The 25,745-nt window shown below is 49.1% G+C and overlaps 1 protein-coding gene and 1 long non-coding RNA gene across 4 annotated transcripts in view; both read right to left on the reverse strand.

Annotated features, from left to right (window-relative positions):
- The window catches only part of LOC147262097 (uncharacterized), a 35,492-nt gene extending 33,779 nt beyond the window's left edge, over window positions 1-1,713 (reverse strand). For all 3 annotated transcript variants that reach the window (XR_015116133.1, XR_015116132.1, XR_015116131.1), the window contains exon 1: window positions 1,511-1,713. This is a non-coding gene — a long non-coding RNA (uncharacterized LOC147262097). The remainder of the gene's footprint in view (window positions 1-1,510) is intronic.
- Window positions 1,714-11,799: 10,086 nt separating this feature from the next.
- LOC147262098 (Krueppel-like factor 6) lies at window positions 11,800-19,263 on the reverse strand. Its single transcript, XM_086204486.1, has 4 exons — window positions 18,952-19,263; window positions 16,472-17,054; window positions 15,269-15,392; window positions 11,800-14,722 (listed from the first exon to the last, which is right to left on the reverse strand). The coding sequence occupies exons 1-4, from the start codon at window positions 19,051-19,053 to the stop codon at window positions 14,671-14,673; spliced, it is 861 nt and encodes a 286-aa protein (XP_086060612.1). The 5' UTR covers window positions 19,054-19,263; the 3' UTR covers window positions 11,800-14,670.
- Window positions 19,264-25,745: the final 6,482 nt, after the last annotated feature.

Consider the following 25,745-nt stretch of genomic DNA (forward strand, 5'->3'; position numbering starts at 1 on the left):
AGAAAGCTGACAAGATTATGGCCATGAGTGCTGCATTTGTGGTTTTCGCCCGATGATCGCATATTATTAGCGTGGCAGGAGAGAGCAAATGTGCTCCGCACCAGCTGATGGCTTGTGTCATTTAATCCCAGAAAGGAACAATGTGGAAAATCTGTTTTCTTATGTGCCGTTGATGTGTGAGTGATTTGCGTGTTTGTACATTTGGGCATGAATGAGTAGGCCTGTGTGTGTGTGTGTGTGTGTGCAGCCATGAATATGTGACAGAAGCTGTAATAACTAGAAGGAGGCTAAGAGAGATGTTGCTTTCACGCTGCAAGATATGAGAAGAATAAAAACCTTCAAGCCATCACAAGCGATTTGTCTACGTGAACAGATCGAGACGTCTTCGGCCTTTGGGTGTTGAAGCCAGATTCAAGCTTCTGCAGCAGCAGTTTTGGTCCAAAAAAACACCACTGAATTGTGCTGGAACAAAGAGAAAGTCCTCGGAGTAGCGCCAACCTCAGATGACACCGAGCAGCGAGAGCTGCAGTCTGTCTGCTGCTGTGTTGTTTTATTTTCTCCAGACAGCCCATGAATGCCAAACAAGCTTTAAAGCAACACTTAGAGCAACAAAAAAAGAAATATCACACCTTTCAAGCACACACAAAAAGGTGTCTTGAGATGTTTAGTCGCTCCTGCGTTACCTCTTCGATACCACAGGATGCAGAAAGAGCCCGCCACGTATATTTAGCTTGACGCTAAAGGAGGCTAACAACAGCTAAACTGTCCCAAAATGTTAATTTATAAGCTGTCAGGTGCTTCATCTGATCTAATCCACATGTTCTGCATTCTGAGGATAAATGAGCACGCAGCCGGATACAGAAGACATGGATTACACTGCATGATGCTCTTGAGAGACTGGAATTAAAACACCCGTGGACAGTTTAGCCGTTGCTAGCCATCAGTCTCCGCTAGCTTCTAGCTAAATATACGTGGCTGGCTCTTTCTGCACTCGGAGCTCAAAGACGTAATGCGGGAGGGGAAAATGTGTTTGTGAGGACAGAACAGCTTTCTGGCTGATGAAGTTCTTTACATTGCCGGTTGTTGGTTCCCAAAAACAGATTTTTTTCTCAAACTGCCACAACATGATAATCCCAGATGATTGTTGGCAGCTAATTGACAAAATCTTACTACCGGATCCTGGAGACCAATTTGCGTATTCGTTCTTATTTATATTTAGAATCCTAGTGCAAGGTTGTGATCCAGGACCGGCTGCTCCAGAAGTTGAAAGGGGCTGAGCGACGATCACAACAGCTTGGCGGGTGACTCTGCGACAAACTTGAAAAATTGAGGAGTAAAAACGGGGGTCAGGAGCCAAGAGCACAAGGAGATTTAAAAAACCAATCAAACTACTGGGCAGGGAAAGTGATAATACACATAAATAATCTAGAGACGAACGATGGAGCCACTCAGTCACAAGAACAACAGTTCTGGATTCCAACTTAGCGAAGTTGCTGCAGTCAACACTCACCATATTCCAGCCCTGGATTCCTGCTAATTAGCTGCTCCTGGATTTCACTCACATTCACAGTTGTTTACACAGCAAAGGAAGAAAACTGCAACAAACAGCCGCGGCGTGTGATGTAACCACCTCAGCGCGGCTGCTTCCTGCTGATATCAGAACAGAGGAGGCAGCGGCAGCGCCGCCTCACAGCTGGAAACGCTCAGTCGTGATCAGCTGGATGGAGTTGAGATGATTTCAGTCACCTGCACGCACACCTGAGCAGGTGAGGGTGGGTGTGGGAGCAAAGCACAGCCTGAAAGCACCTGGTTTCTATCAAGTCAGACTCCCCGCGCGTTTCCTAACCACCACTCTCTACATGGAGGCCAAGTACATGTCCAAAAAAATCAATATCGAAGTAATTATACACCAAAATCCTTGTTGTTCCTCTTCCTGCACAGACTGACAACATTTGATGACTCATCCTGCACTGTGCGTATTTGTTATGATGACAAACATGTTTATGTCCCTCTCCCTTCAGCCTGTCGCAACTTTTTGTAATTTTTTTTTAAATCTTTGAATCCAGCAAAAACACTGACGTCCTCATGTCACCTTTAGAGGCTCTTACTGGACTACACAAATATCTTGCTGTTCACGTGTACTTCAGGCTGTTACGACTACATCAAGTAGTATTTCTTTCACATGGGTACTTTTACAAGGCTAGTTTTTCACTTTTACAGACACTTTTACACTGCTGATGGTAGTATTGGTAGTAAAGGAGGTGAGAATCGCGCCCGTGGGTCAGCTGTGATCGCACGACGCTGGAATTTCTTCCTGAATCCCGCGGCCCTCAGCAGAATTCTCGCCCCCGCGTGACTGACAACCAGCCCGAGTTGTTGCGACTTGTCGCTCCAAACCTCACATGTCATCTTCATCTTCATCGCTGCTGAAAGGATGAAGCCTAACGATTACTGGCTGCCGGAGTCGGGTGGTTATTGACGCTGTCACCTACGGACAACCGTCGCTCCAAGTTAACTTCTTCAGAGACTCACTGGATCATTAAAAGACGCGGTGTCTCCCAGCGTCGGGCAGGAGGAGACGGATGAAAAATTCAACAATGAAAGCATAAAAGTAGTCGACTAGGGATTGTTCCGCAACAGGAGGATGCCCTTAAAATCCCTTTGTATGTGCAGATGCGTGTGTGTTTGCTTACAGTGTAGCGTTCTACATTTCCCTCTTGGAGTCACTTTGTAGTATTTTTTTTTTATTCCTCCATAGTGCACTCCTCTTGCCAATTAGCAGACAGTTGTTTTATTATTCCTTTTCAAAAACCTCAATCCCAAAAAGTGAAAGAGAGAAAGGAGGGGAGGGGGGGAGAGAGAGAAGAAACCCCTCCTCAGCTTATCGTTCCAGCAGAGCATCGCCTGTGCACCTCGCACCCCAGTCGTGAAACCTCGGGAGGTTAACTCAGAATAGCTCCGTGATCAAAAGGCATGAAAATGACATGTTGTTTACACTGCTTTGGCTTGGAGTTTTACAGGCTGGTGGTGGGTGGGGGGCAAATATTTGGAGCGTGGGGTTGAGAAACATGTCAAAATGTGGCGAGGTTTCATGAACAATTAATTCTCCCTCCATACACGAATGTCAGTCAAGCATACGTGTTGTGTTGTGAGCAACTGAGTGTTCATAATTTGCGGGAGAAAACAATCCTGTCAGAGGCTTTGACCCCGCCAGGATCCAAAGACGAGCCCAAGACTGGGAAAAAAAGAAAGAGTTCTAATTGTGTCGTTTGTGGGAGGCAGCCAGTCGGGTAGCCTTCGCTCAGCAGAGCTGCAGTGACTGTCAGCCGACACACAAACAAAACTGCAACAGCGGTTCGAGTGTAAACAAGTTGTCCGACTGAAGCAGGTGCATTAAAAATAGAATTCTGTTGTGTCACGGCAGATGAAAGCAGGCTGGTGGATCTTATTTCCTCCTGAGTTTGATTTTTATGACAAGTGAGGAATCCGCTGAGGAAATGAAAAACATGGCGGTGAATCCGTTTCAGAAACCCATGAGGGGTGACGCACCTGGTCATCCGCGATCCCCCCCCCCCCCCCCCCCGCGTTAACCGCTGAACAACGGGTCGAGGGGAGTTTCAAGGGGATTGATATTCTGATCCGGTTGGGGAAACTTTCACCGGAGGGCAGAAATCTTCTTTAACCATAAAACTTCAAATTATTTTCAAAACGCAAAACAACTGCTTAGCCGAAACACCAGAACTTCTCATTCACACAACTTCTCGTGTGTTGCCGTCCGTGTGGATCCACGGCCGGAGATCCGCCGCGCCGTCAGCGGCTGAAGAACAGCAACTACCACTTTCTCATTTCTGCGTCCTGCGCGTCGCCCTGCTATCTCACGCTATCCCTGTTGATATCTGCCTCGCGGGCTCGGGCCGGGACACATCGGTGACCTAAAGACTTGTAGGGTAAACACAAGTTAAGGCGGGCTGGTGTTTACATGCAGACGAGCCACTTTTCTTCTCTGCAACACGAGTCCCCTGGGAGTCCTGAGAACAGCTGAGCCCAACCGTAAACAAGAAGTGAGGTAATCCTGGGAGCGTAAGCAGATAATCTGAGGCCGCAACCGCCTCGCTTCTGTGGGTCGGAATGAGACGCCGTGGAGCGCCGATAAGGTCGGGAATAGAGCGGATTCACCAAAACGCTCCAACATCGAGGGACAAAGCCAGAAAACCCAAACTGAAGGAGGATTGTGAGCGAGGAGATTCGGACCTGCATGGAAAACGAGCGACGCTGCCGTGTTCTGATCTCATCGTCGCTCAAAATACAGGCCTCCTGTGTTTGCAAACGATGCAAACTTCAAATTAGGTTTCAGAAACTTTTCTCATTTTCTTTCCTTTTTTTTTTAACACGTTCAAGGTTTTCTACCCTTTAAAGAAACCCATTAAAGTGCGGCGTAATTTCTCCATTTAAACTGTCATCAATGTGTCGAGTCTGTCTGGCGTGAGACAATCAAGGCCTTAATAGCGATGCAGGCTTTCTTCTCGGGCGTCGACACAAGTTACAGTAACACAGCTCACGGCGGAGCGTTTCTCACCAGTCTGACCGCTCGTGGTTGGACGGCCGCTCTCAGTGCCGTGATGCAAACACACCTGCAGCACCTGAGGTGGCGATGGGGGGGTGGGGGTGGGAGGACACCGCCCGTCCTCCGGAAGGCCTCGATTCTCCAAATGTAGAGCAAACGTTCACCCAGTGATTCACTCTGTGAGAGCACTTTGTCGTGCTCCTCTGTCACCGATGAAGGTTCCCCGTGTGTCGTGTGAGCACAAGCTGCGCCGCCAGTTGTCTCTCGCCGGCGAGACGAATCATATTGTGTCGCCAGTGTTCGGCAATTATTAACTTTATAACAATCAGCCCAACTTCTGGAGGTTGACTGGTAATTGGATTTCTGAGAGTGATGCGATTGTGCGTGATTGTGTACGTTAGCGTCGTGACAGTTCACATCGGTCTCTCGCTCGCACACAATCGCTAAACACAGCCTCCCTGTGCTTCTGTGAGCGTCCGTGAGCACGGGGGGTCCACGCTGCTGTGTGTTTGTGCCACGCTACTGTGTGTTTGTGTGTGTGTGTGTGTGTGTGTATCCAGGGCACATTGTCTGGACAGGGAAAATGAGAATGGATGGGATTGTAATTACTGAATGGAGATATCCACACAGTGTGAAATTAGAAAAGGCTGGGCGAAAACCTCCCACAGGCACAGCCGTAAAGAGAGAGTAGTTGTCATGGTGATCGGTGAATTCAAACAGGGCTTCGAAAAACCTCCAGGGAAGGAGGTGTGAGTATGTAAGTTTCTCCTTTTATAAGTGTCTGTGCCGAGGTGGTTTTGTCAAAAAAAAAAAAAAAAAAAAGGAGCAAGGTTGCAGTGACCTTGATGATGGCTCCCAGGGATATTGTGTTTTTCAATTTGCAGACATTTAATCCCACAGAGAGCCTCACCTGAGTCAGGGGGACCACATCTCACTCCGGGATTCCCCTCCGTGGGACCAACCAACTTCCCCACTCCCACTTTTACAGATTCATGGTCAGTGAGAGCTGAGCGAATGTGGACCAGCTCCTCTGTGCCCCCCTTGTTCTGTTCCTGGCACCGGCAGCAGGATTAGCTTCAGGAGCAGCAGAAGGGGCTTTCTTCGCCCACACCTCTGCCTTTCAGGTAGTCCGCTCTGACCATCTGCTCGGCGAGGCTCTCTGCCACCTAAGCAGCTGACAACATGAAAGACTGGTGAAAACTCAGTGCTCCTTCTGTTCCAGAGTTACAGGGAGCTGAGCCGGAGCCGGAGCGCATCATCCGGTATAATCCAGGTCTTCTTTATCCAGCTGTATGCTCAGTAATCCACAAACACTTTGAATTCAGATACAAACAAACTAACGAGCACTGCCGTGAACTGAGTTTGCCCTCTGGCCGCTCTGGCTTGTTCACAGCAGGGCCGAACCCCTCGTGCTGTAGTTGGTTTGTTTACAGTTAAATCAAATAAAGAAGTCCTGGATTATAGCAGGCCTGGAGAGTTCGTGAACAGGTGTTTGCAGACAGTTCTGCTGTTGTTAGCCTCTATTAGCTACAAGCTAAATAAACGTGTCCGGATTCACAGGGAAGTGAGCCTCCTTCCCACTGGCCAACAAACCCGCTGACCTGGAGGTGTTTGGTCTTCGTTGTTCAGTCGGAGTCAAAGTTGGAAGACAGACTGACGCTACAAACACCTCAGGAACGCGTCACCGCCCTCCGTGCTGCTGCGACTACAGCTAACAAAGATTGTCTTCCAGGCCACGATGCTTCGCTCCGCTGCCACTCTGACAGCACCGATCGCTTCTATCTGCATTTGTGATGCTGAATGTGAAGCACCAGGAAATAAATGGCCGCTCTTCGTCTCCCTGCAGTGTGAAGAGGAACAACCAGGTCTATTTAGGGGGTTCATCCGTGGCTGAAAAACACGGCGGTGCAGGAGCGCGTGCAGTGAGAAAAGGAGACGCTTGCTTCAGCAGCTAAACCAGTAAATTCTAAATATTTAAGAAACTGGTACAGACAGTTTTTAATATTTTGAGTTCTCTCACCGGCTCCATTGTCTTCCTACAAAGCTACATCTTCGTTGACTGCTGGGACGCATTAACTTTGCAAATTGGTCGCAATTGGACGGGACGGAGGCGGCTCGAAGGACGCGCTGCAGCACCCCCGCTGCAGCACCCCCGCTGCGGACGGAACACAAACACTCCCTCTGTCTTCAGGAAGACACTCAGTTGCCAAAATAGTCCACAGACTGTTGAAAAGAAAAACAGCATCTCCAGTTCACCACTTCATTTGAAATGTTTGCATCCTCGGGGGTGTTATTCAGGAGGCAAAGTTGTTAAAAAACAGCTTCTGGCCACACACTCTCTTCCACAGGAGTAGCCATAAAGTACTTGCTGGAGTACTTTCTAATGTACAAATTTGATTTCATGCTGGTGTGATACGTACAGGTTTATTTTTTAAGGGTAGAAATCTCATTTTGGAGCAGAAGCGTTCAGCTTCGTGGCTCCTGGCTGGATTCATTTGTTTGTTGTCAAATAAGGTCGCAGTTGTGTTGCTGGCCCCCGTGATGGATGCCGTTGGTGTTTGGACGCCACCACTGGCTGCAAGGTCACTGCGATGCTGAGGAATGTTCTTCACCGCAGCCGCGAACACAACGTTTGAAAAATGACAACTGACTTTTACTTGTATTTACAAGCTGGAAATATCTTGTTTCTGGGGCCTGCGACTTTCTCTCACAGATGGATTCAGGTTTCTTTCTCTTACTCAGACACTGATTTGTAAAGTTAATCTATAATTAACGCGGTCTTGACCCAAATGTCCAGTCCTTGTAGATTTATTAACCAGACAATGAGCAGCGTAGTTTCTAGATAAATTTGAGGACTTTTGTCTTGTAGACAAGGGTTCTTTTTCTTTTTTTCCCCGCTGCCTTCAGAGTTTTACTGCCGCGGACTCATTTCTCTCAGCTGTATAAGGTCACACACCTCAGTGGAAACAACACACTCACAGCTAGAGGTACTGAGACCTGAAAAATAGTCTTTTCTGCAGTAAAACACAGTTACACAATACCATAAATCAAATAACGCACACGTACGTGGCTAGAAGGAGCTTGGTGGTGCGGCTGAGACTGACGGCGTACGTCCTGAGATTGAACGGGTTACCTGTTTGTTTTTGATGATCGTCGAAAACAAAGTCTGCTTTGTTTCGGTGTGGTTGGTAAAGATGATCACTAAAGAACACCTGTTAGATGTTGGCATCAGTGCTTCAGTTAGCAGTGCAATGCTAACGGTTGCCTGTGCAGGAACAACGACACGGTCACGTGACTTGGACGTCACAACGAAGCTTCACACTTCTCCTGCTTTCAGTGTTTTGACGTTTGTCGTCTCATTCCTCCACCTGCTAGTCGTCGTCCCCATTTTTTCGGACGCAACGCTGCTTCTAAACTCATTTACATTTTACGCGACTGGGGAAAAATAAAGGGTGGTGAGAAGATGAGAAGCTTGTGTGAGGCAGGTGGCAAGAGGCGGGGTCAGCCTGGACCGGCCGCCGCTCCAGCACTTGGTTTGCATAAGGACAACATGTGAACCCCCCACTGTAGGGCCTCCGCCGGCCGCCGTGGCTGTGAGCCGACAGCGCTACCCACCGTCCCAGCCCCTAGAACCGCCTCAGAATTCAGGCCTGCTTCTCTGCTGTCACTGCCTGGTTCCACCGTTTCTGACGACGACAGCCTTCGTCTTTGTTGACAGTCGCGTCACAGCAGGGTGGAGACGGAGGGACCTGCCCCCCTGGTGAGAACCGTGGCCCAGAGATGCTCGGCAAGCACGGGCAGCGAGCCAGTTATTTCATCACACCATGACTGCATTACATAACTAGAAGCCACCGACAAGGAGGACTGGATTCCTTTGTGGGAGTTCAAAGTGCGCCGTAGGAGGATAATGGCCTCCTTTTATCAGTGTTCCATAGTAATGAGCTTGTTCATCACCTTGGGGAGAATGCAGGACAGGTGGGGGCTCAGAGGGGAAGGAGGGCTGAGGAATGCCCATCTATCAGGGGCTGCAACCACAGCCTGGGCCCGGCCTCTTCGAACCCCCAGACCTCTTCATCACTGTCTGTGCGCGTACGAGCTGGAGGAGCTCGCCAATCCTCCGTACAGCGCATGAAGAGAGAGCACGAGCAAGTCCGCCCACACCGGAGGGGAGAGGAGTCATCGCTTTCCAAAGCAGGAAGCTGCCTCATTGTCAAGTCTGTCTGCTCTAAAAAAGGACTAAAATCTGCAGTGTGGTGGGATGCAGAACAAAGTTCTTATCAGCCGCCAACTGAAAAATCTGAGAACAAAGTGGATTCAGGGTGTTGGATCCTGCTGGGCGAGCGAGCACGATTTTGAATGACGAACGACACCGCCTCTACCTGAAACGTGTCGTTTTTCTAATTATCCTTAGACAAGCTTGCTGGTTCACACCTCAGACCAGACTGAGTTGCATTTGGGGAACATATTGACTCAAGGGACTCAAACAGGACTCAAACACGCGTCTCCGCAGTCTTGTGTTGGTTGGAACCAGCAACCAGACGCCTCCTGGCTCTCTGGTGTCTCAGCTCCCATCTGGTCCAGGATCTTGATCCAGGACTTCACCTTGCGATCGCTTCTCCGCTGCCTGGTACGTCCAGAGTGGCTTATTTGAGAGTGATCATAAAATAGTCATTGATACGTTACTGAATGAAGATTGCTCCCTTCAGTCTTGAGGCCCAAATGGAGGGGAAGCATCATAAACCACTGGAGACCAACAGAAGCTCCTGTCTGTCCTCTGTAAATCACATTTTACCCTTTAGAAGCCGCACACGCATGGCGAGCACCTGAAAGGTTTCCTGGTGACAGTCCCTTGACAGATGACCGTCCCCGTGTGGGGTCGCTGACCTCCACTTTCCTTCTGGTTTAACAAGCATCCCCCTGCCCCCCCCGGGCTCACGGGGCATATGCGGGGGGGGGGGGGGGTCTTGCTCCAGGGACGTTGTCCTGCTCGACCTTGAACGTTCTGCGTTGTCACAGGATGTCGAGTGAGTTCTCACCGATGGCGAGTCCTGCTGAGGCTAAATACCAACCCAGCAGCTGTTAATGCCGCATTTCTTTCAGAATTTGTGTTTGAATGTATTTTCATTAGCCTCAAATTAATCAACCTGCTGCCTCAGATTAACGGCAATTGGACTCAATGAGTGGGGGTGCCTTCGAATAACTCCACAGACTAGCAGGGGGCCGCTTGAGTCGGAGTGGCAGCAGGAAGTGGATTGCTGCAAGTTCCTGCTGGTCGAGTGAGCCGAGGTCACAGCTGAGGTCACGTCCTAAAGAGTGAGTCTGGGAATGTGAGGGGAGGGAAAGTGAAACTGCAGCGTTCAACAGATAAAAAGTACATTTTTTTTCCCACCCTTTTACAAATACAAAAGATTTATGAGCAGTAAAAGTAATACACTGCATCCTTTGTTCTAAACTGGTCAGATATGACAAATTTCCAGAGGGGGAAAAAAAAAAAATGGAGTCAGAAATGGTATCAGTGTTTCCAAGCCAGCGGGTGTAAACAAGCAGAGGAAAAGCAAAGATAGCAACTTTGCTCACAAGAAAAACAATCGAGCTTCACAAAAGCGTGTAAAATACGGAGCCGATGCTCGAGCGGCAAAATACGGTGTTTAATCAGATCCTACTAACGCACAGAGAGGCAGCAGTCCGGCTCCAGAGCAATCCCGACACGTCAGGACACTCAGGGTCACCGTTCAAAGATGGTTTGGAACGTCTTGTATTGAATGTCGGACCAACACGCGTGAGTGTTTTTCTATGATATCTGTGTGACATCTGAACCTGACGCCCGTGGCCCCCCTTTGTGCTCCATCTAGTCCTCCTGGATCTCTTCACGTTCCAGCCGCCACACGGATCTGCGGTCGTGACCTGAGGTTTAGGGAGTCTTTGAACACTGCTTCTCAACTTGTTCGATATCTGAAGATGAATTGGCAGAGGGTCTGACCAGGGGGTCTAGCGCCACCTAGAGGAGGAGGATGTAACCGCGTCAGCACGTCCACGGAGCAACCAGCTGTGCGCGTGAACCCAGGAACTTCCTGCTGCGTTCAAACTCATCTGCCGTGTCACAAAGTGAGGACCTGCTGCACCGCTGAGTCCAGCGCCCCTTTGTCGTCTCCAAAACATGATTGTAACTTATGAGTTAAAAACCTCGAGGTCTGCGTTTGCTTCCTGCTGTAACTATGGCAACGACGCCACAATATTTCTAACCTGAACCGCATGTTTTTGTTTGCCTGAACCTAACCGGACCGTAACCATGGCAGCGTCACTTCAGGAAGCGCTACACTCATCAACACCGTCCGGGGAACCCCCAGAAAAATGACTCATTCAGAGAGTCGAGTGTGCAGGAGGTCAAAAGAGAAGTGACAAACAGGAGCGACCGCCAACAACCCGGAGGAGAGAGACGGCGGCTGGGGGGAGGGGAGGGGTTACATTTTTCTGTTTTCACGTTCTGTTTCCGCCGCCGGTCATTCAGTCGGTGTAGCGCCAGCTGTTAGCAACTTCATTTTAGCACACAAGTGCTGCGGGTGCAGATGTTGTCAGTCACGGTGATGAGATCAGCCATAAACACCAGCGGGGACGTCAAAGCAGCCCAAGCGATAAAGAAGTCGTTCCACCTCATTGAGATCTTCGCCAGCCGTCCTGGGCTGGTGTCAGCCTGCCGTCGTCTTCCCCTCGCGCTCCTTCGCTGCTTTCTTTTTTTTTTAACCTCCATAACAAAATAGAATTCCACATTTATTTATTTTTTGATGATAATTTTCAGCTGTGAAATGATCTCAGCCTTCACGTGCAGTTGCAGCTGGAGGTCGACCCATGCCGGTGTTTCTGCGGCTGGTGTGTGATGTCATCGTCGGCTGATGGTTTTTTTGTTTTGTTTTGTTCCGGTGAACTACGACTTCGTAACATCAGACCAGACATAAAGTTGAGCTGCACTTCCTCATATTCAGTTAAACACTTCATGAATGATTAAAACTACACGTTAAACCTCTTCTTCAAAGCCACTGCTGATCATTGAAAAGCAATAACAACCAACATTGACCTGATGAACTCTCTACTTTTAAAAAAACTACAGTGCAAACTGCGGTGGTCTGACCTTTGACCTCTCAAGGGGCAACAGTCTTTTTTTCCCTTCAGGGATCCTTTCAACCGAGACTCGTGGTTTTGACTGCAAGAGGAAATAAAAACCAAAAAACACATTCAGATCCAATAAATTCTTTTTTATCGATTTTCCAATAAAAAATACATTCATACAGAAACTATTTTACAAAACAATTTCAAAATGAAAAAATTTGTTATGCCATAAAACAAATAAAAATAGAGCGTCACATTTTATCTCCATGTTTAATCCAATAAAGCTTCTCTAGCTAAAGATAGGGCTTCTTCTCGGGTCTCTGACGGTTGGAACGAAACCACATGGCAAATAAAGAATAATACTTAACAGGCGCCAGAAAGCAAAATCATAACAAGTGTCCATTTTATTTTCTTGACAGACGAGGCCACAGGTGTACGCGCTATCGATGCCTACTTTCAAATGCACATTTGCAGCAAAGTTCTCCAATCAAATGAAAAGAAAAAAAAAAAAAGTGTTACAGAAGCAAATGAAGGAGAATGGAGTGTCTATTTTACAATTCCGTTTTAGCCTCTTTCAGCACTTTGTTTTTGGTCCCACACCCTTTCAAAATAGAAGCTTCCTTACAAAATTCTCTTCGTTTACAATGTACACGTCTTTGCATTTTCACCATTTCTCAGTGTAAAAAAAAGAATATTGGCCTTCTGGGTTCTCTACTGTTGGTGACCAGGTGTTGACCTGCAGGGAGGCGGCCTGTGACGGGGACCACGGCGACCGCTTCTGTTTCAATACGACTTTCATGACCAAACACTGGAGCGCCGGCGCGGCTGCAGGGAGAGGCGTTCCTCCACGAGATAAAACTTCCATCTCGTTGTTTTTGCAGCCCACAAGATCTTCAAACTTAAAAAAAACCCAAAAAACAATGAAACAACTAAACCTAAGTTTCAAGTTCCAGGTTTGCAGCCGTGGAACAAACCAACTGTAACTTGTGACCTGAGTTTAGTCGTTTCACATCTTTGAAGTTGGGAATTTCTGTGTGTGATTAGAAATTGTGGGAGCAACTTGTTTTTCGTGGCCTTGGAACAACGAGTTATATTTGATGGCCGCCGAGTGTTGGTTCCTGTCCCCGGCCACTCCGGCGCTCCGGCAGCAAGAATGTTCTTGTTCTAAAACGTTCTCTTGATTCTAACTTGATTTATTTCTGTACATCTGATAAATCAGCCCAGCCCGTGCGGTGAACGCACCCTTAAACACACGAATGTTAATGTCGGCGCAGACGAACGTCTGCTGTCAGCCTCAGTTAACTGGCAGAGGCAGACAGAAACCTCCAGACTGCAGCAGATGAACTGGCTGGACTGGTTTCAGCCCCATCCCATCAGACCAGGGCTGCTGGAACCAGGACTGAGTAGAGGTACTGACCCCCATTCCGGGGTAAGACCAACCAAAACCTCCATGCAGACTCCACTTTGGCGTCTAGAGGACTCGCCAGTGGATGTAAACCAGCCTGGAGTAACGGCTCGTCGTCCTAATCTCAACTAGTTTTCATGAGAATGTTTCCCGCCATCGGAGGCGTGTCCACGCCGCCCTCTACTACACAGTAGTAAAACTTTATGAAACTGAAGTGCTCCACCTCGGATCTGTTAGGGAACATGATTTAATTCTGAAATATCGAACAAAGAATGCACAGAACTATAAAAATGGCTGTCATTATGAAGCTGATATCTTTTTATTATCATTATTTAGGAATTTAGAGCTGTCGCAAGATAAAACGTATGGATCAGAGCCTTTATAAAGCTATTCAATAACTGCATTCGCAACCCCCCCGTGTGTGTTTGTGTGTGTGTGTGTGAGAGTGATCTATTTAACAGGACAAGGCCACTTACATAAGGCATCAGTAAGGTCAACAGTGCATTTACAGATAGAACAAAAGAGCAAAAGTGAAGGAAAATGAAGAAAAGCCCCGTGATCAAGACAGTTGCCGAGCGACAGTGGTATCCCCAACAAAAGAGCATCCAAAACAACATGACCGCCTTACGTGTTTGTACATTACTATGAGAAATATGAAGGTAGCTGCTCTTGAATGGAATTTCCTAGAAGCCAACAGGTGAGCAACACATCCCGGATCCCATGCAACTTCTGTTATAATGACAATAACTGTTTGTGTACATTGTTTTTTTTTTCTTTTGTTTTTTTGTTTTTTCTTTCAAGATACAGAGCTTACACAATGGACAACAAAATGAGCTTTATAGCATGTATGTTTTCAGACAGGCTACATAATACATTGCACATATAATAGCTGCACTAAACAAAACACCTCCCGCGTTTGAGTAGGGAGCTGTAGTACCGCCTCCAGGCAACAGGGGGCGGCCTTTCGCACATGAACTCCACCAAACAAGCCTCTCTCTCTCTCTCTCTCTCTCTCTCCACAGCCAACAGACTCAAACAGCACAGACAAAACCGCTTTCTGCTTGCATTCACTCGGAGACAACAGACACACAACCCCCACCCCCACCCCTCCCGCTCCACGCCATTCACTCGCAATTCCACCATGCAAGCTCCATCCGCTCCGTACAGCCAGCACAGGCATCCAGTCGCAGGCACTCACAGTTCCCATGCGCACAGGCAAACACACTGTCATTGGAGGACCGGCACCCCCGCAGGAGTCCCATAATCCTCCAGGAAAAAAGCATCGAACACCATACAGAAGAGTCTCTTCCTGTCTTCTCCAGCTCAGATTTTTTCCCGCTTCAAAACAAAAATGTCCCCTCTTCCTCCTCCTCCTCCTCCTCCGTAAAAGCCTTTCAAGAGCAATCTCCACAGCGAGGTGTTGGAGGCACTAAGTATGGTGCAAATAATAGCCTGCGTTGCTTCATGTTTTTCCACTGACTGGAACACCACGGCGGTCCTGTTAACACGCCCAGGACGCACCGGTCTCGCTGATCCCCCACAGGTCAGGACAATCAACCCGAATCATCCCTCAGGGCCGTCGACTCACCGGCCCGACTTAAATGTGCCTCTTCATGTGCAGCGCCAGGTGGTCGGAGCGAGAGAAACACCTGAGGAGAGGGAGGGAGACGTTAATGTTTACCTCACGTGGGAGGAAGACCTGACGCTAGCTAACAAGCCATCGAGCGACCAGGAAAGTGAGGCTATCGGCTGTTACTGCTTGAACTCCGAGTCTGCGGGATAAAAAACATCAGTTTTTCTGATTTAAATTGCATTGTTATTCCTCAACAGCACGTGTCGCTTTCCGTTCGCTTTTTAGCATTTTTTGCTGTTTAGATGCGTCTTCTTATTAACTTTGTGGCGCCGCACAGCTGTCGGACATGTCTGACAACTGGTCTGCCTGATGATGTACTTATGTACCGCCTCGCTCAAACCAAACCAGCTAAGCGACGTACGGGATCCGGTCTCAGCGCCCCTGCAGCCTGAGGTGCATGTGAGTCCGGATCGACTGAGTGCTACGGAGCAGAGTTCAGTCCATCTGGGTCACTTGAAGCAGACGTGGACTCCAGCAGTGAGGCCGGTGTGTGTGTGTGTGTGTGTGTGTGTGTGTGTGTGTGTGTGTTGACTCATCAGCTGAGCTGTTGCGGTGACCTCACCTGTCGCAGTGACTGCATTTGAATGGCTTCGCTCCAGTGTGCTTCCTGAAGTGCCTGGTGAGCTCATCGCTTCGCGCGAAACGCCACTCACAGCCTTCCCACGAACACCTGTAGGGCTTCTCACCTGGAAAAGACCACGGCGTGAATCATCAGCGCTGAAGCCGACCGGCCACTTACAAAAGCTGTTTTTAACAGAGAAACACTGTCGCTGGAGGATGCAACTGCTTGGATTTTCTTCACAAACGCCGATTTGGCCGATGGACGGACGCCGTGATGTCACCAAACGTCGCCTTACAGTTCCAGAGCAGTGACGTAGCCAGACTGTTGCGGCTGCGCTCGTCTCTGCCCTCGACTGTGCTACATTTTTAACGACAATGATCGTCGATCATATCGATGTATTTCAAGAACTGATTTTGTGCTTCGGGTTGAAAACGTCGCTGTGAAACATTTTTATTTCTTTAGATGTCACTTAAAAAAAAAAATTAAGAAAAAAGTGCAACTGCTGTGCATTTGTAATTCCCGGTAACACAATGCTGACTTTAGAGAAAACATGATCCCGTACAAGTAGGTGCAAAGCAGCTTGAGCCGGCTACTGTAAGGAGCCGAGGAGAAAAACAACCTCGTGCCTGGCGGTCTGGAGAGCTGCGGTATGCGGCGTTAAGGAGCTGCTGGGGTAGACAGCTTATGTAATGGTGGTGAGCTGCAGGGAAAAAAATAGAGACTGCTTCTAATGGTCCGAGGGCCCGTTAATAGTGGAGCTAACGTGGTCGGCGAGGGATGCTAGGAATGCGACTTCCTCTGCTAATGGACGGCACAGCTGTAAACAGCTCGGCAGAGGTCAAAGGTGACCAGGCTCACATTTGAACTCGGGACAAAACCCAGTAAATGTCACATTCCCAGATTTCTTTCTTTCTTTTTTTCCTCCTTCTGGACAGTGGCTGGGAGCTTTCTCATGGTGAAATGTGAGAACTGCTGATTTGTTTTCAGGATCCACATCCTCCTCCGCCTCCGCCACCCCCCCCCCCCACGTGATGTCACGCTTCAGGGTGTGAATTAGGTCATAGTTGAGGGCATTCCTTCAGACTAACTATTCAAACTATGTGCTCGCCTTTTCAGATCATTGAGCAGCAAATCATTTTCAATTTGCATTTCCTGGAGGTTTTTTTTACTTGTTGGCAGGTGCGTGGCGTGGAGGGTCTTTACCTGTGTGCGTGCGCTGGTGCGCTTTGAGGTGCGAGCTCTTGGTGTACACCTTCCTGCATCCGTTGAAGTGACACCTATGCACGCGCCTCCTCCCGTCAGGTGACGCCTCCCCGCTGGTCAGCCCCGACCTCTCCAGGTTTCTCTCCAAGCCCCCAGTCCTTATTTTCCCAGGTGAGTGCAGCACAGTCTGTATCCCACTCCACACCTGGGCGACAGAGCTCTCCTTGCCCAGTTCGGGTGAGGATGGCGGCGTGCTGATGATGGTGGAGCCCAGGTCTTCGCTGCTGTCGCCCAGAATGTCAGTCAAAGAGCCGGAGGAGAAGTCGAGGGTCGGGGAGAGCTCCTCGGAGCTGTCCGAGGCCTCGCTGCTGGCGTCAGAGTTGAAGCCGCCGGTGTCAAGGTGCTGGCTGTCCTGATTGTCTTCCTCCTCCTTGATGTGGGGGATCTTTGGATCGGCCTCGTTGGACTTGTCCCCGCAGGCCAGCATCAGCTTGCTCCACAGGTCCTCCTGGCTCTCAAATTTGAGGTCGGTGGCTGAGACGTAGGGCTCGCTCTGGAGGTAGCGCTCCAGCTCCAGGCATGTCTGTGTGGAGGGAAGATAGCAGTGAATGCAAGGAAGCCTGAGGCCTGAAAGACAACCCTTCACCTTCAACCAGAAAGTCCCTGAAACTATTAAAAAAAGGGGGGGGGGGTGTTTGTTTCCACAAGAAACACCAGTGTGTATTCTTAGCGGCGGCAGGAGGAGGAGGAGGCTGTGACACTGAAACGCCACTGGCCTTTTATCCTTCCCGCCTGCAGGAACGAGGGAAGACACAATGTCTTATGCAGAAGTACGGGTGCCTGCAGAGGCCAAACCAGGCAAGATTACAAGCAGCACATTTCCTTCTGCGAGCGTGCAGGAACAAGGTGCTCTCACCCAGCAGTGTGTGCACACCGGCTCGAGTGCAAGCGCGCACGCGTGTGTGTGGGTGTGCGTGTGTAGGTGTGTTGGTTCTGGTCATGAAATTTACATATGCTACAGAGCCCCCCCGCTGGGTTAGGGAAGTGCTTGTAGATCTTTTAAATCTATCAATTATTCAACATAATGTGGATTTAATAATGCATTCAGAGGCATCGCTAGAAATAACATAGCACACCAGGGACGGCGAGGAGGGAGGTCTGGTTCATGGGGGTCCATAAAAAGCCTGGCATGAATACTGCAAGATCCTGCGCTGCGGATTGTGGGTTTATTTTCTCTGAAAAGGAAGTGAGAGTGAGCACTTCCTCAAACCGCCGCAGCCGGCGAGCACAGGCCTGATGCGGCCTGCTAACGGGCCTCTGCAGCGCCGTAATGGAGCAGATTAGAATTTATGGCTGAATTCCACAGCGGTGGAGCTGAATGGCGCTGGGGGCGGGGGGTCGGGGGTCACTGGATAGACCTGAGGGGTAATGTGATGGTGGCGAACATTAAAAAATGAGGAAGAGCGGAAAGGTTTTACACAATGAGGTCACACTGGAGTGAGACCTTCAGGAACCTCGGAGGAACCAAGCAACTCAGTGACATCACGACCATCACATCCTGCATCCTGACAACAGACATGGGAGCTGAGTGATGTCACAGGTAGAAGAAGCTCCCTGGGATGAGGCGGGAACGCCATGTGGAAGGAGGCAGAACTCGAGCTGCGTGAATGTTGCTTGTCAGCAGCAGAGCTGGAATAAAAAAAAACCCTGGCGAGCTTTAAATGCCTGTGAGAGAGCGACTTGGCCCGGAGCCCAAAGAAAATCTGACAAACCAACAGATAGAAGCCAACCCCCCCCCCCCCCCCCCCCCAGTGAGAGTCTTCCTCGACTTCTTTTTGGCACAAAAACTTCTGTCATTCAAGGGACGCTTGGTCCCACCACATTAGAATAAAAATCTCTCTCTTTCACTCTGTCAGCCTGTCACTCCACCGTGCGTGCGTGCTTGTCAGAGAGAGAGAGAGAGAGAGAGAGAGAGAGGACGGAAGGAGAGGAGATCCGCGCCGTGCAGCCGCTGAATCCGCAACACTGCACGTTTTTCTTTTCTTAGTTTTTTTCTTTCATTAATCACAAGCTGATCAGCCCCGAAGACATAAACCCCGCAAACCACATTTGCACCAGTCAACCGTGATCCCGCAAAACACGCAGCAGAAAAATTAAAAAAAAAAAAAAAAGTCAGGCGGAAAGCTGCGTAACACTGGCAGAATGAGAGCGACGGTTCCACGCACGTCTGAAAGTCTCCGCCGGTCCGGTGCCACTGTCACAGGGACCTCAGCCGCCGCCGCTCTCGATAAAGCCGCGGGTCTGCTGTTAGTCTGCGCGTCCAGCTGTCAGCGGAACACGGCGCACATTTGGAACTTGTGTCAAACAATCCCGTAAGAGCTGCGGGGGTCAAGCTGCGTGCGTGTGGATGAAGGAATGAAGAGGGGAAGGAAGGAAGGAAGGAGGGAGGGAGGGAGGAAGGAAGGAGGGAGGCTCCTCACCTGCTGCCAGTACTCTTCCAGAGAAGGCAAAGCTGAAAAGTATCCGGTGTCGTGCACAATCTGGAGCTCCTGGAAGATGCTACACATCGGGATGACGTCCATCTCACCCCCGGGACGCAGCCGCGAGTACAGAAGCCGGAGTCGAGCTTTGCGGAGAGGAGGGAGAGAGAGACGCGCAGGGGCCGCGGCTGTTTGAGCATGTAGCGTGCGTGCGGGAGTCGGAGGCTGCGAGTGTGTGAGACGCACCGAGAGCGCACCGCACTGAACTCTCCAAAAGTCCGTCAGCGCACTGTAAACTTCCCCCCCGATTCAAAATTACAGGCAAGCCCACCCCCGTGTGATTACGTTACGTTTCAGCACGTCAGCCAATCAGCTGGCAGGATGCGACCGCCCGCCTACCACAGCCCCTCCGGCCAATTCCGAGCCGGAGCCGACTCGTCCTGTCAGCCCGGGTTGGTGCGCCGTCCGCGGCGTCTGCGGCTCCCATTGGGCGACGCCGGCGCTATTTTTAGAGCGCTATATAAGCGCACCGCTCTCGCAGCACAACGAGGAAGTGGAGCTCGGACGTGTGTGAGTGTGTGAGTATGTATGAATATATGTGTGTGTGTGTGTGTGTGTGTGTGTGTGTGTGTGCGCGCGCACGCCTCCCGGTGCTGCTCCTCTCCGGAGCAGCGGCGGCGGCAGCAGCGCAAGGCTGACCGGTGAAATAGAGAGTCTGATGAAGTTGGTGTTTGTTTTTCCACGAGCTTCCAGAGGTGGAGGACGGTGACCAGCCGCCTCCGTCTGACGGCGGAAGCAGCTCACCTAGCCGGCGAGCTGGGAGTCGCTGGAGAGGTCCCTGCTCTCAGGTCGCTGCGCAGGTTGCTGTTGTAGCAGCAGCGCGGCTCATGTGTGTGTGTGTGTGTGTGTGTTGTGAACTTTACCACCTGTGGCTGTAATTACAAAAAATCACGTCTATTTTTACACCAGCAGCAACATTTATTGTTATGAATACTTTTATTCCAATAACAAACAAACCAAGACAATCGTCAGTATAAGATGCTTTAATATTCAGACTTTAGAGGAACACTTCATCTTAAATAAGGCGCTTTGAGTGCCGCGAAGGTAGAACAGCGCTTCATAAAATTGAGTCCATTTACCATTTAAACAGCGTGTTTTGCCTTCAAGTACTCACACAAAGGTGTTTTTCCCCTCCTGTGTTACTTCTTGGTGTCTCCAGAATGCAGGAAGAGCCAGCCATGTGTACATTTAGCTTCAAGCTAACAGAGAACAAACGCGTTCACCCTCGAGCGCGTCATTCGGCGAGATCCAGATCCTCCCCACACTTTTATCTGAGCCCAAGACAGTTTTACCGTTGCTGGCTCTTCCTGCATTCTGGAGTCCAAATAATGTGAGAGCAACCTCGTGTAGGCGCCTTCTTTAGAGGTCGTGTCTGATTTGTAAAGACGGCCAGTCGTCGTGTGGTGCACGTTTCCAGCTCGTCAGGAAGACGAAGGACAGCCACGGAACTGAAGTTGGGCGCCACCGTTTCCCCTCCGTTCAGTCGGAGCGCCACACACCATGAGACTTCACCTGCATTGTTACTCCAAATGTGCAGCCATGACAGAAACGCGTGCTCTGCTGCTTGTCATGACACGTTTATTATTACTGAGTGTATTTTGGGAGGTTAGTGTGGTTGTTTAGCTAGTTAGCAGCTAAGCTAGCTAACTAGCTGTATGTAAAAACCCAGATTCCAGACATGTATTTCAAATAGCGCCAGCTGTACATCCATCTGCTGCTCCTACGTACTAAACTCTGAAACCAGATGAAGCTGTTCAGAAAACATTTATCAAATTTGGATTATTGTCATTTTTTGGGAGTGTGAATAGAAACAAAACCGCTGATGTTTTGTCTCCTGAAGCAGGAAAAAAAAGGGGTATGGAGCGAGCAAGGACCACCCGCGGTGCGAGCCTCTGATATCAGATTCTCATCTATCCTCACAGCTCTAGAGTGACGTGGTAAAAATACACACTGGCGCAGCTCCAGGAGCGTATTTCCTCCTTCCCCTCGCCTGGATACAGATAATCACTGCTGCGCCGTAATCACCGCCATCCTACATCCATTCAGCCCGGATCCCGGGAACATGAATATTAATCAGAGCTAATAGGCCTACATGTTGATATATGAGGTGATTTATGTCCGTGATATGTGGCCCGCTCCATGCTTCATTATGATGCTAACGTAAAATCTGCATTTGTAAAATGTCATATCCGCTTTTGGGGGAGAAAAATCTGATAGTTCATAATTGCATGGCTTTGGAAATCGGGGGTGTACGAGGATTTAATTTTGTCAAAAGAGGAGTTAACTACTCGTCTTCAAGCCACGTTCAACGCCGCTTTGATTAATTTGAATTTGTGTTGTCTATCAGTTGTCAGGGGAGAATATTTAATCTCAGTCAAAACAGTGTGACTAAGATCGCCCGACGCCTACTGTAACATACAGGCGGTCTGGAGATGCATCCCGTTGCATAAGATGTGGGATAAAGTTGAAGTCAAGTGGAACAACGGCGGCATTGACGAGTTAAAGGCAGGCGATGTGACAAACAACATATTTGGAACAGAGAGGCATTGTTTTAGCCACCGGCCCGGTCGAGCGCCTCCACAACGGAGCCTCTTTTGTTTAGATCTCAGCTGTGGGCACATTTGCAGCCCTCAGCAGCATCACATTTTGTCATGAGTCTGTGGAGTTCAGGGACAGACAGTACGCGGACACGTCCCTGTTGTTACAGAGATGATAGGCAGGCCCAAGAGAGGGGAAGAGCATTGATGAGTCACTGTTGACCTGATAAAGCAGCGGGGACCGGCCGCCGCCGTACGCCAGCGCCTGCAGCCGCTTTCAAAGCTGCAACGTGCTATTTGTCGAGGTTATTGACAGAACGCAGCCAATTCAGGCGGAAATCGCCCATGTCCAGACACGCGTGTGTACGTTCGATTTAAAAAGCTCTGTTTATTTCAGCGTATTTGGAGGCAAATACGAGGCCAAAAAACACAGGGAGGGAGAAGCTTCACAAACCCATCAGAGGTCCCGGATGTTCCCCCAGGGAATGAAAGGAAAGTCCGGATGAGTGTAGGTACAGACAAGGCGCTAACACTGAAGCATCGAGTGTCTCTCTTTAACTGCTAACGATGTGTTCTCGCTCTCATGCGTGCGAGCGTGCTCTTGCACACCTTGTGACAGAAAGCGGTAGATCCGGGTCAGAGAACAAGCAAAGAAGAAGCTCCAGGAAGCAGAGGGAGGTTGTGGTTGTCCAGGGGGCCTGGGTTGCTACGACAGGCACATTCAGGGGCAATTTAGTTGGGCAGGGGAGGAGGAGGATGGATGGATGGATGGATGGATGGACTGGGGCTCAAAATATTCTAGGGGTACTGAGGAGTAAAAACATTCATACAGTCGTGCTCAAGCAGGACTTGACGTGCTCCCGACCACAACATGAGCAGACCTGCTATTTAACAGCTCCACGTAAAGAAACCATCCACGGAATGTCATGTGACGCCACTCGGCGGTGGAAGGGGCTCTGATACGACGACAGCGTGAGTCACACAACGGCAGGGATGCGGCGGCGTTGCCATGAAGCAGGCACTGATGCCGGTGGCGATGCACGTGGGATGCTGGTCTGTGACAGGATGAATCCATAGCAACAATATAATGAGCAGGAACACGGCGCTGATAAGCAGCATTACCTCGCTCCCGTTTGTTTGTTCAGCTCATGTTCTGCACGCTGCACATGTGATTGCTTTGTTTGTTTGGCACATGTGATTAATTAATTGGAGTCACTCTGTATTTACTGAGCTCGGCAAGTCAGATTATGAGAGCAGACACATGCATTCTTCAACACATTAGGCATCATTTTATATTAATCCTATTTATTTAATTTTCAAAAGAGATTGTTATTGTTCCCACAGCAAACAAGACCTCATCTTTAATCCCCGCACCACTCGTCATCTCCCCGTCCCACATTCATCTTACTTATATTACTTACTTACTGATATTTCTGTTTCACGTTAAGCTGAAAGTTAAGAGCGTCTTTCCAGGCTTTGCCTCCTTCAAACAACTCACAGTGTGTAAATCCTACACGAGGAGTCAAAGCTATGACTGGTCCCTCACTCTCTGAGTCCAAGCAGGGTAGTTAATGGCCAGTTCTTAATTTGCAAACAGCGTCTGGTGCTTGATTAGAAATGTGCAATTAGGCAAAAGGCTTTGTTGCTGCCGCTTGGACGGGGAGGTCAGGCAGCAGACCTTTAGAAGCTGAGCACGTCACAAGTTTGACTGATGGCTCAGCAAACGCAGGTCTTCTGGCGGGACCGACGTTCGGATCTCGGGAGTTTAATTTGTTAACATTTTTTCCAGTCGTTGGCACCGGACTGCAGTGGAAATGCACAGATATACGGAGGAAGGGGGACAGCGGCGTGTGTGCGGGCAGAGCCAGTGCAGTGAGCAACAGTCTGAGAAGCTGTGCAGCAAAACAAGCAGCATGTAATTGCTTCCTTACATCACATGTCCTAGTGATCTTGGGTTTTTATGCACACGAGATGAATCAGAATCATAAGACCTCCGTTAGTCGTAGCAGCGTTTAGAGCAGCAGACATATGACAGGAATGCTGCTGGTTTTAAATCGGCTCCGGCTGAATGCTGCTCTTTAAAGGGATTTTGTTCGGGGTTTATTTATCTTTTTTTTCCCGCTTCTAAGACAATAAAACGTTAGCGAAACGTTAGCTGCCATGACCAGAATAAACCCTGCAAAGTGAACAAGAACGGCTCAGTTTTTCGTTGAAGCTTCTTAAGGCTACTTTGCTGCTTTACTTGAGAGGAATAATTGAGTTCAGCAGTAGACAAGACGACCAAAAGCCAACTGAACACATGATGATACACGAACGCAATTCGCAACCACCGTTATTAGTGATCAATGTGAATAAACTCAATTATGGGAGTCAAACAAGTTACGCTGCTGTGTGATTTATCACCGTTTTAGAGCAACTTTGTTAAAATCTCCGGAAACGTATTGCGTGTGTGTTTCGCGTAACGAAAGAACAAAATCTGAGAAAGCAATGTAATCACAGGCAAAATTAGGCCCCGCCCCTCGGTGCAGATTGAGTCATTAAATGTATGAATTGTTTACGGTGTAAAAATATTGCCTTGCAGATAATTTGTCGCATATTTGGGATTTTTTCCAAGAGCTTAATGACAATGAACTCTGAAACTGGGAAAAACTTAGTGGGACCTTTTAAGGGAGCAGTTGTGGGCTTCTGTGGCAGATTTGAGGGGACTCGGATGGCCGCTTGATATCGTAAGTGATGTTTACATGGCTGCCTGACAAATAACAGCTAACAAAACCAGCATTCAAAGTTTAACCAGACTGATAACCTGGTATAACATAGCACTTGTATCCCTACAGGCTTTGGGCCTCATTGAGCCTGACTCACTGGGGGAGAACTGGTTTGATTTTTTTCTCCACAACCAGAGGCGACAGGACTGATCTCTCCACCGCGAGGCGTCCTAATAGCAGGTTACAAGCTAGTAACACCCGGCACATCTGTTTAGCGTCGAGGGGGAAACTATCAGCAGGTGAAATCTGATAGTTAAGTACATGTCAGCGTGGCCACGAACTCTGCTGATCCACCAGCGTTCACAGGGACGAGGAGGGGAAGGAGGACTGAGACGGAAAGAGACGTGGTGACATCCGTCCATCCACAAGGGATGGAAACCAAAACATGCCTTGGAGGCAAATTCGTAAAAAATACTCCAGGTTTAAGTTATGAAAATACATGATAAATTAGAGGAGAGCTGCGAGGCAACATGAGCCAAACTCAATACTGAAAAATGCAATTTTTTTCGCTACATTTATGTGCCTGCTGACAGACAAACAGCCCCGATCATGTTACCGCCCTGGCAGAATTAATAATTAACCACAAATAAAAGGGATTTCGACACAAGGATCGCAACACTATGTAAATACTTGCGGCAAGAAGCTGCTCACCAGAATATTTTATGGGAGCAATTTTGAATATTTTGTAGAAATATGCAAAGCACCCTCACGCAGGCAGCGCATCTCGACTCGCTCATCAGAGCTCTCATCAACTTGAGTCGTACACAAGAAGGCCCGAACCGTCCAGAGCGGCGTGAACGCTGAGAACAGAATCCTCTCATCTGGAGATGAGTCATGGTCCTACTTGGTTCCATCCGAGGAACACGTCATCGGTTCCTCTGGGACGGGGGCCAGGTTCATATGACCCGAGAAACAGTGTGTTAACCGTTTGTTGGAGAGTTGCACTTTGGGTTTTACCATCCCGGGGGAGCAATACAGCAGCGATCCCACAGAGCTGCAGAGGAAATGAATGCTGGAGAGAGATAAGTGTGTGTGTGTGTGTGTGTGTGGGGGGGGGGGGCGGTAATGTGCGGCTGGGCATGTATGAGGAGCTTTTAAGTGACGTAACAGTGTGTAGAGTTGCTAAGTTTCCTGCTGACATAATTTCTTTACTGCGAGAGGTGACACCACCACGACTCCCAAAGTATCTGATGATGATTTACTGATGAAACGGCTTTTATTCATCCACTGCAACGCTTCACTCAGCCCCCGTCTGCTGCCAGCTTGGGAAAAACAAGAGTGTAACCAACGTATTGATGTGCTAATTACTGTGTGATGTCATCTGGCAGCCCAGCATGACTGTTTTGTTAAAAAGTAGCTGTTGGCTGCTCGGAGGGTGAGCTGCATGTGTCCTGTGGTAGCCACGACCTTTTCAAATGGTTGAGCAGCGAGT

This window comes from Aulostomus chinensis, chromosome 5, assembly GCF_037954235.1.
Source record: "Aulostomus chinensis isolate RoL2024-O1b breed Wild chromosome 5, RoL_Achi_v1.0, whole genome shotgun sequence".
Classification (NCBI taxonomy): domain Eukaryota; kingdom Metazoa; phylum Chordata; class Actinopteri; order Syngnathiformes; family Aulostomidae; genus Aulostomus; species Aulostomus chinensis.

Coding starts and splice junctions, on each gene's coding strand:
- LOC147262098 (XM_086204486.1), bottom strand. CDS start 19,053: ATGGACGTCATCCCGATGTGTAGCATCTTCCAGGAGCTCCAGATTGTG. Junction 17,055..18,951: donor TGGAAGAGTACTGGCAGCAG/GTGAGGAGCCTC, acceptor CCCTCCACACAG/ACATGCCTGGAGCTGGAGCG. Junction 14,723..15,268: donor AAATGCAGTCACTGCGACAG/GTGAGGTCACCG, acceptor CCCTCTCCTCAG/GTGTTTCTCTCGCTCCGACC.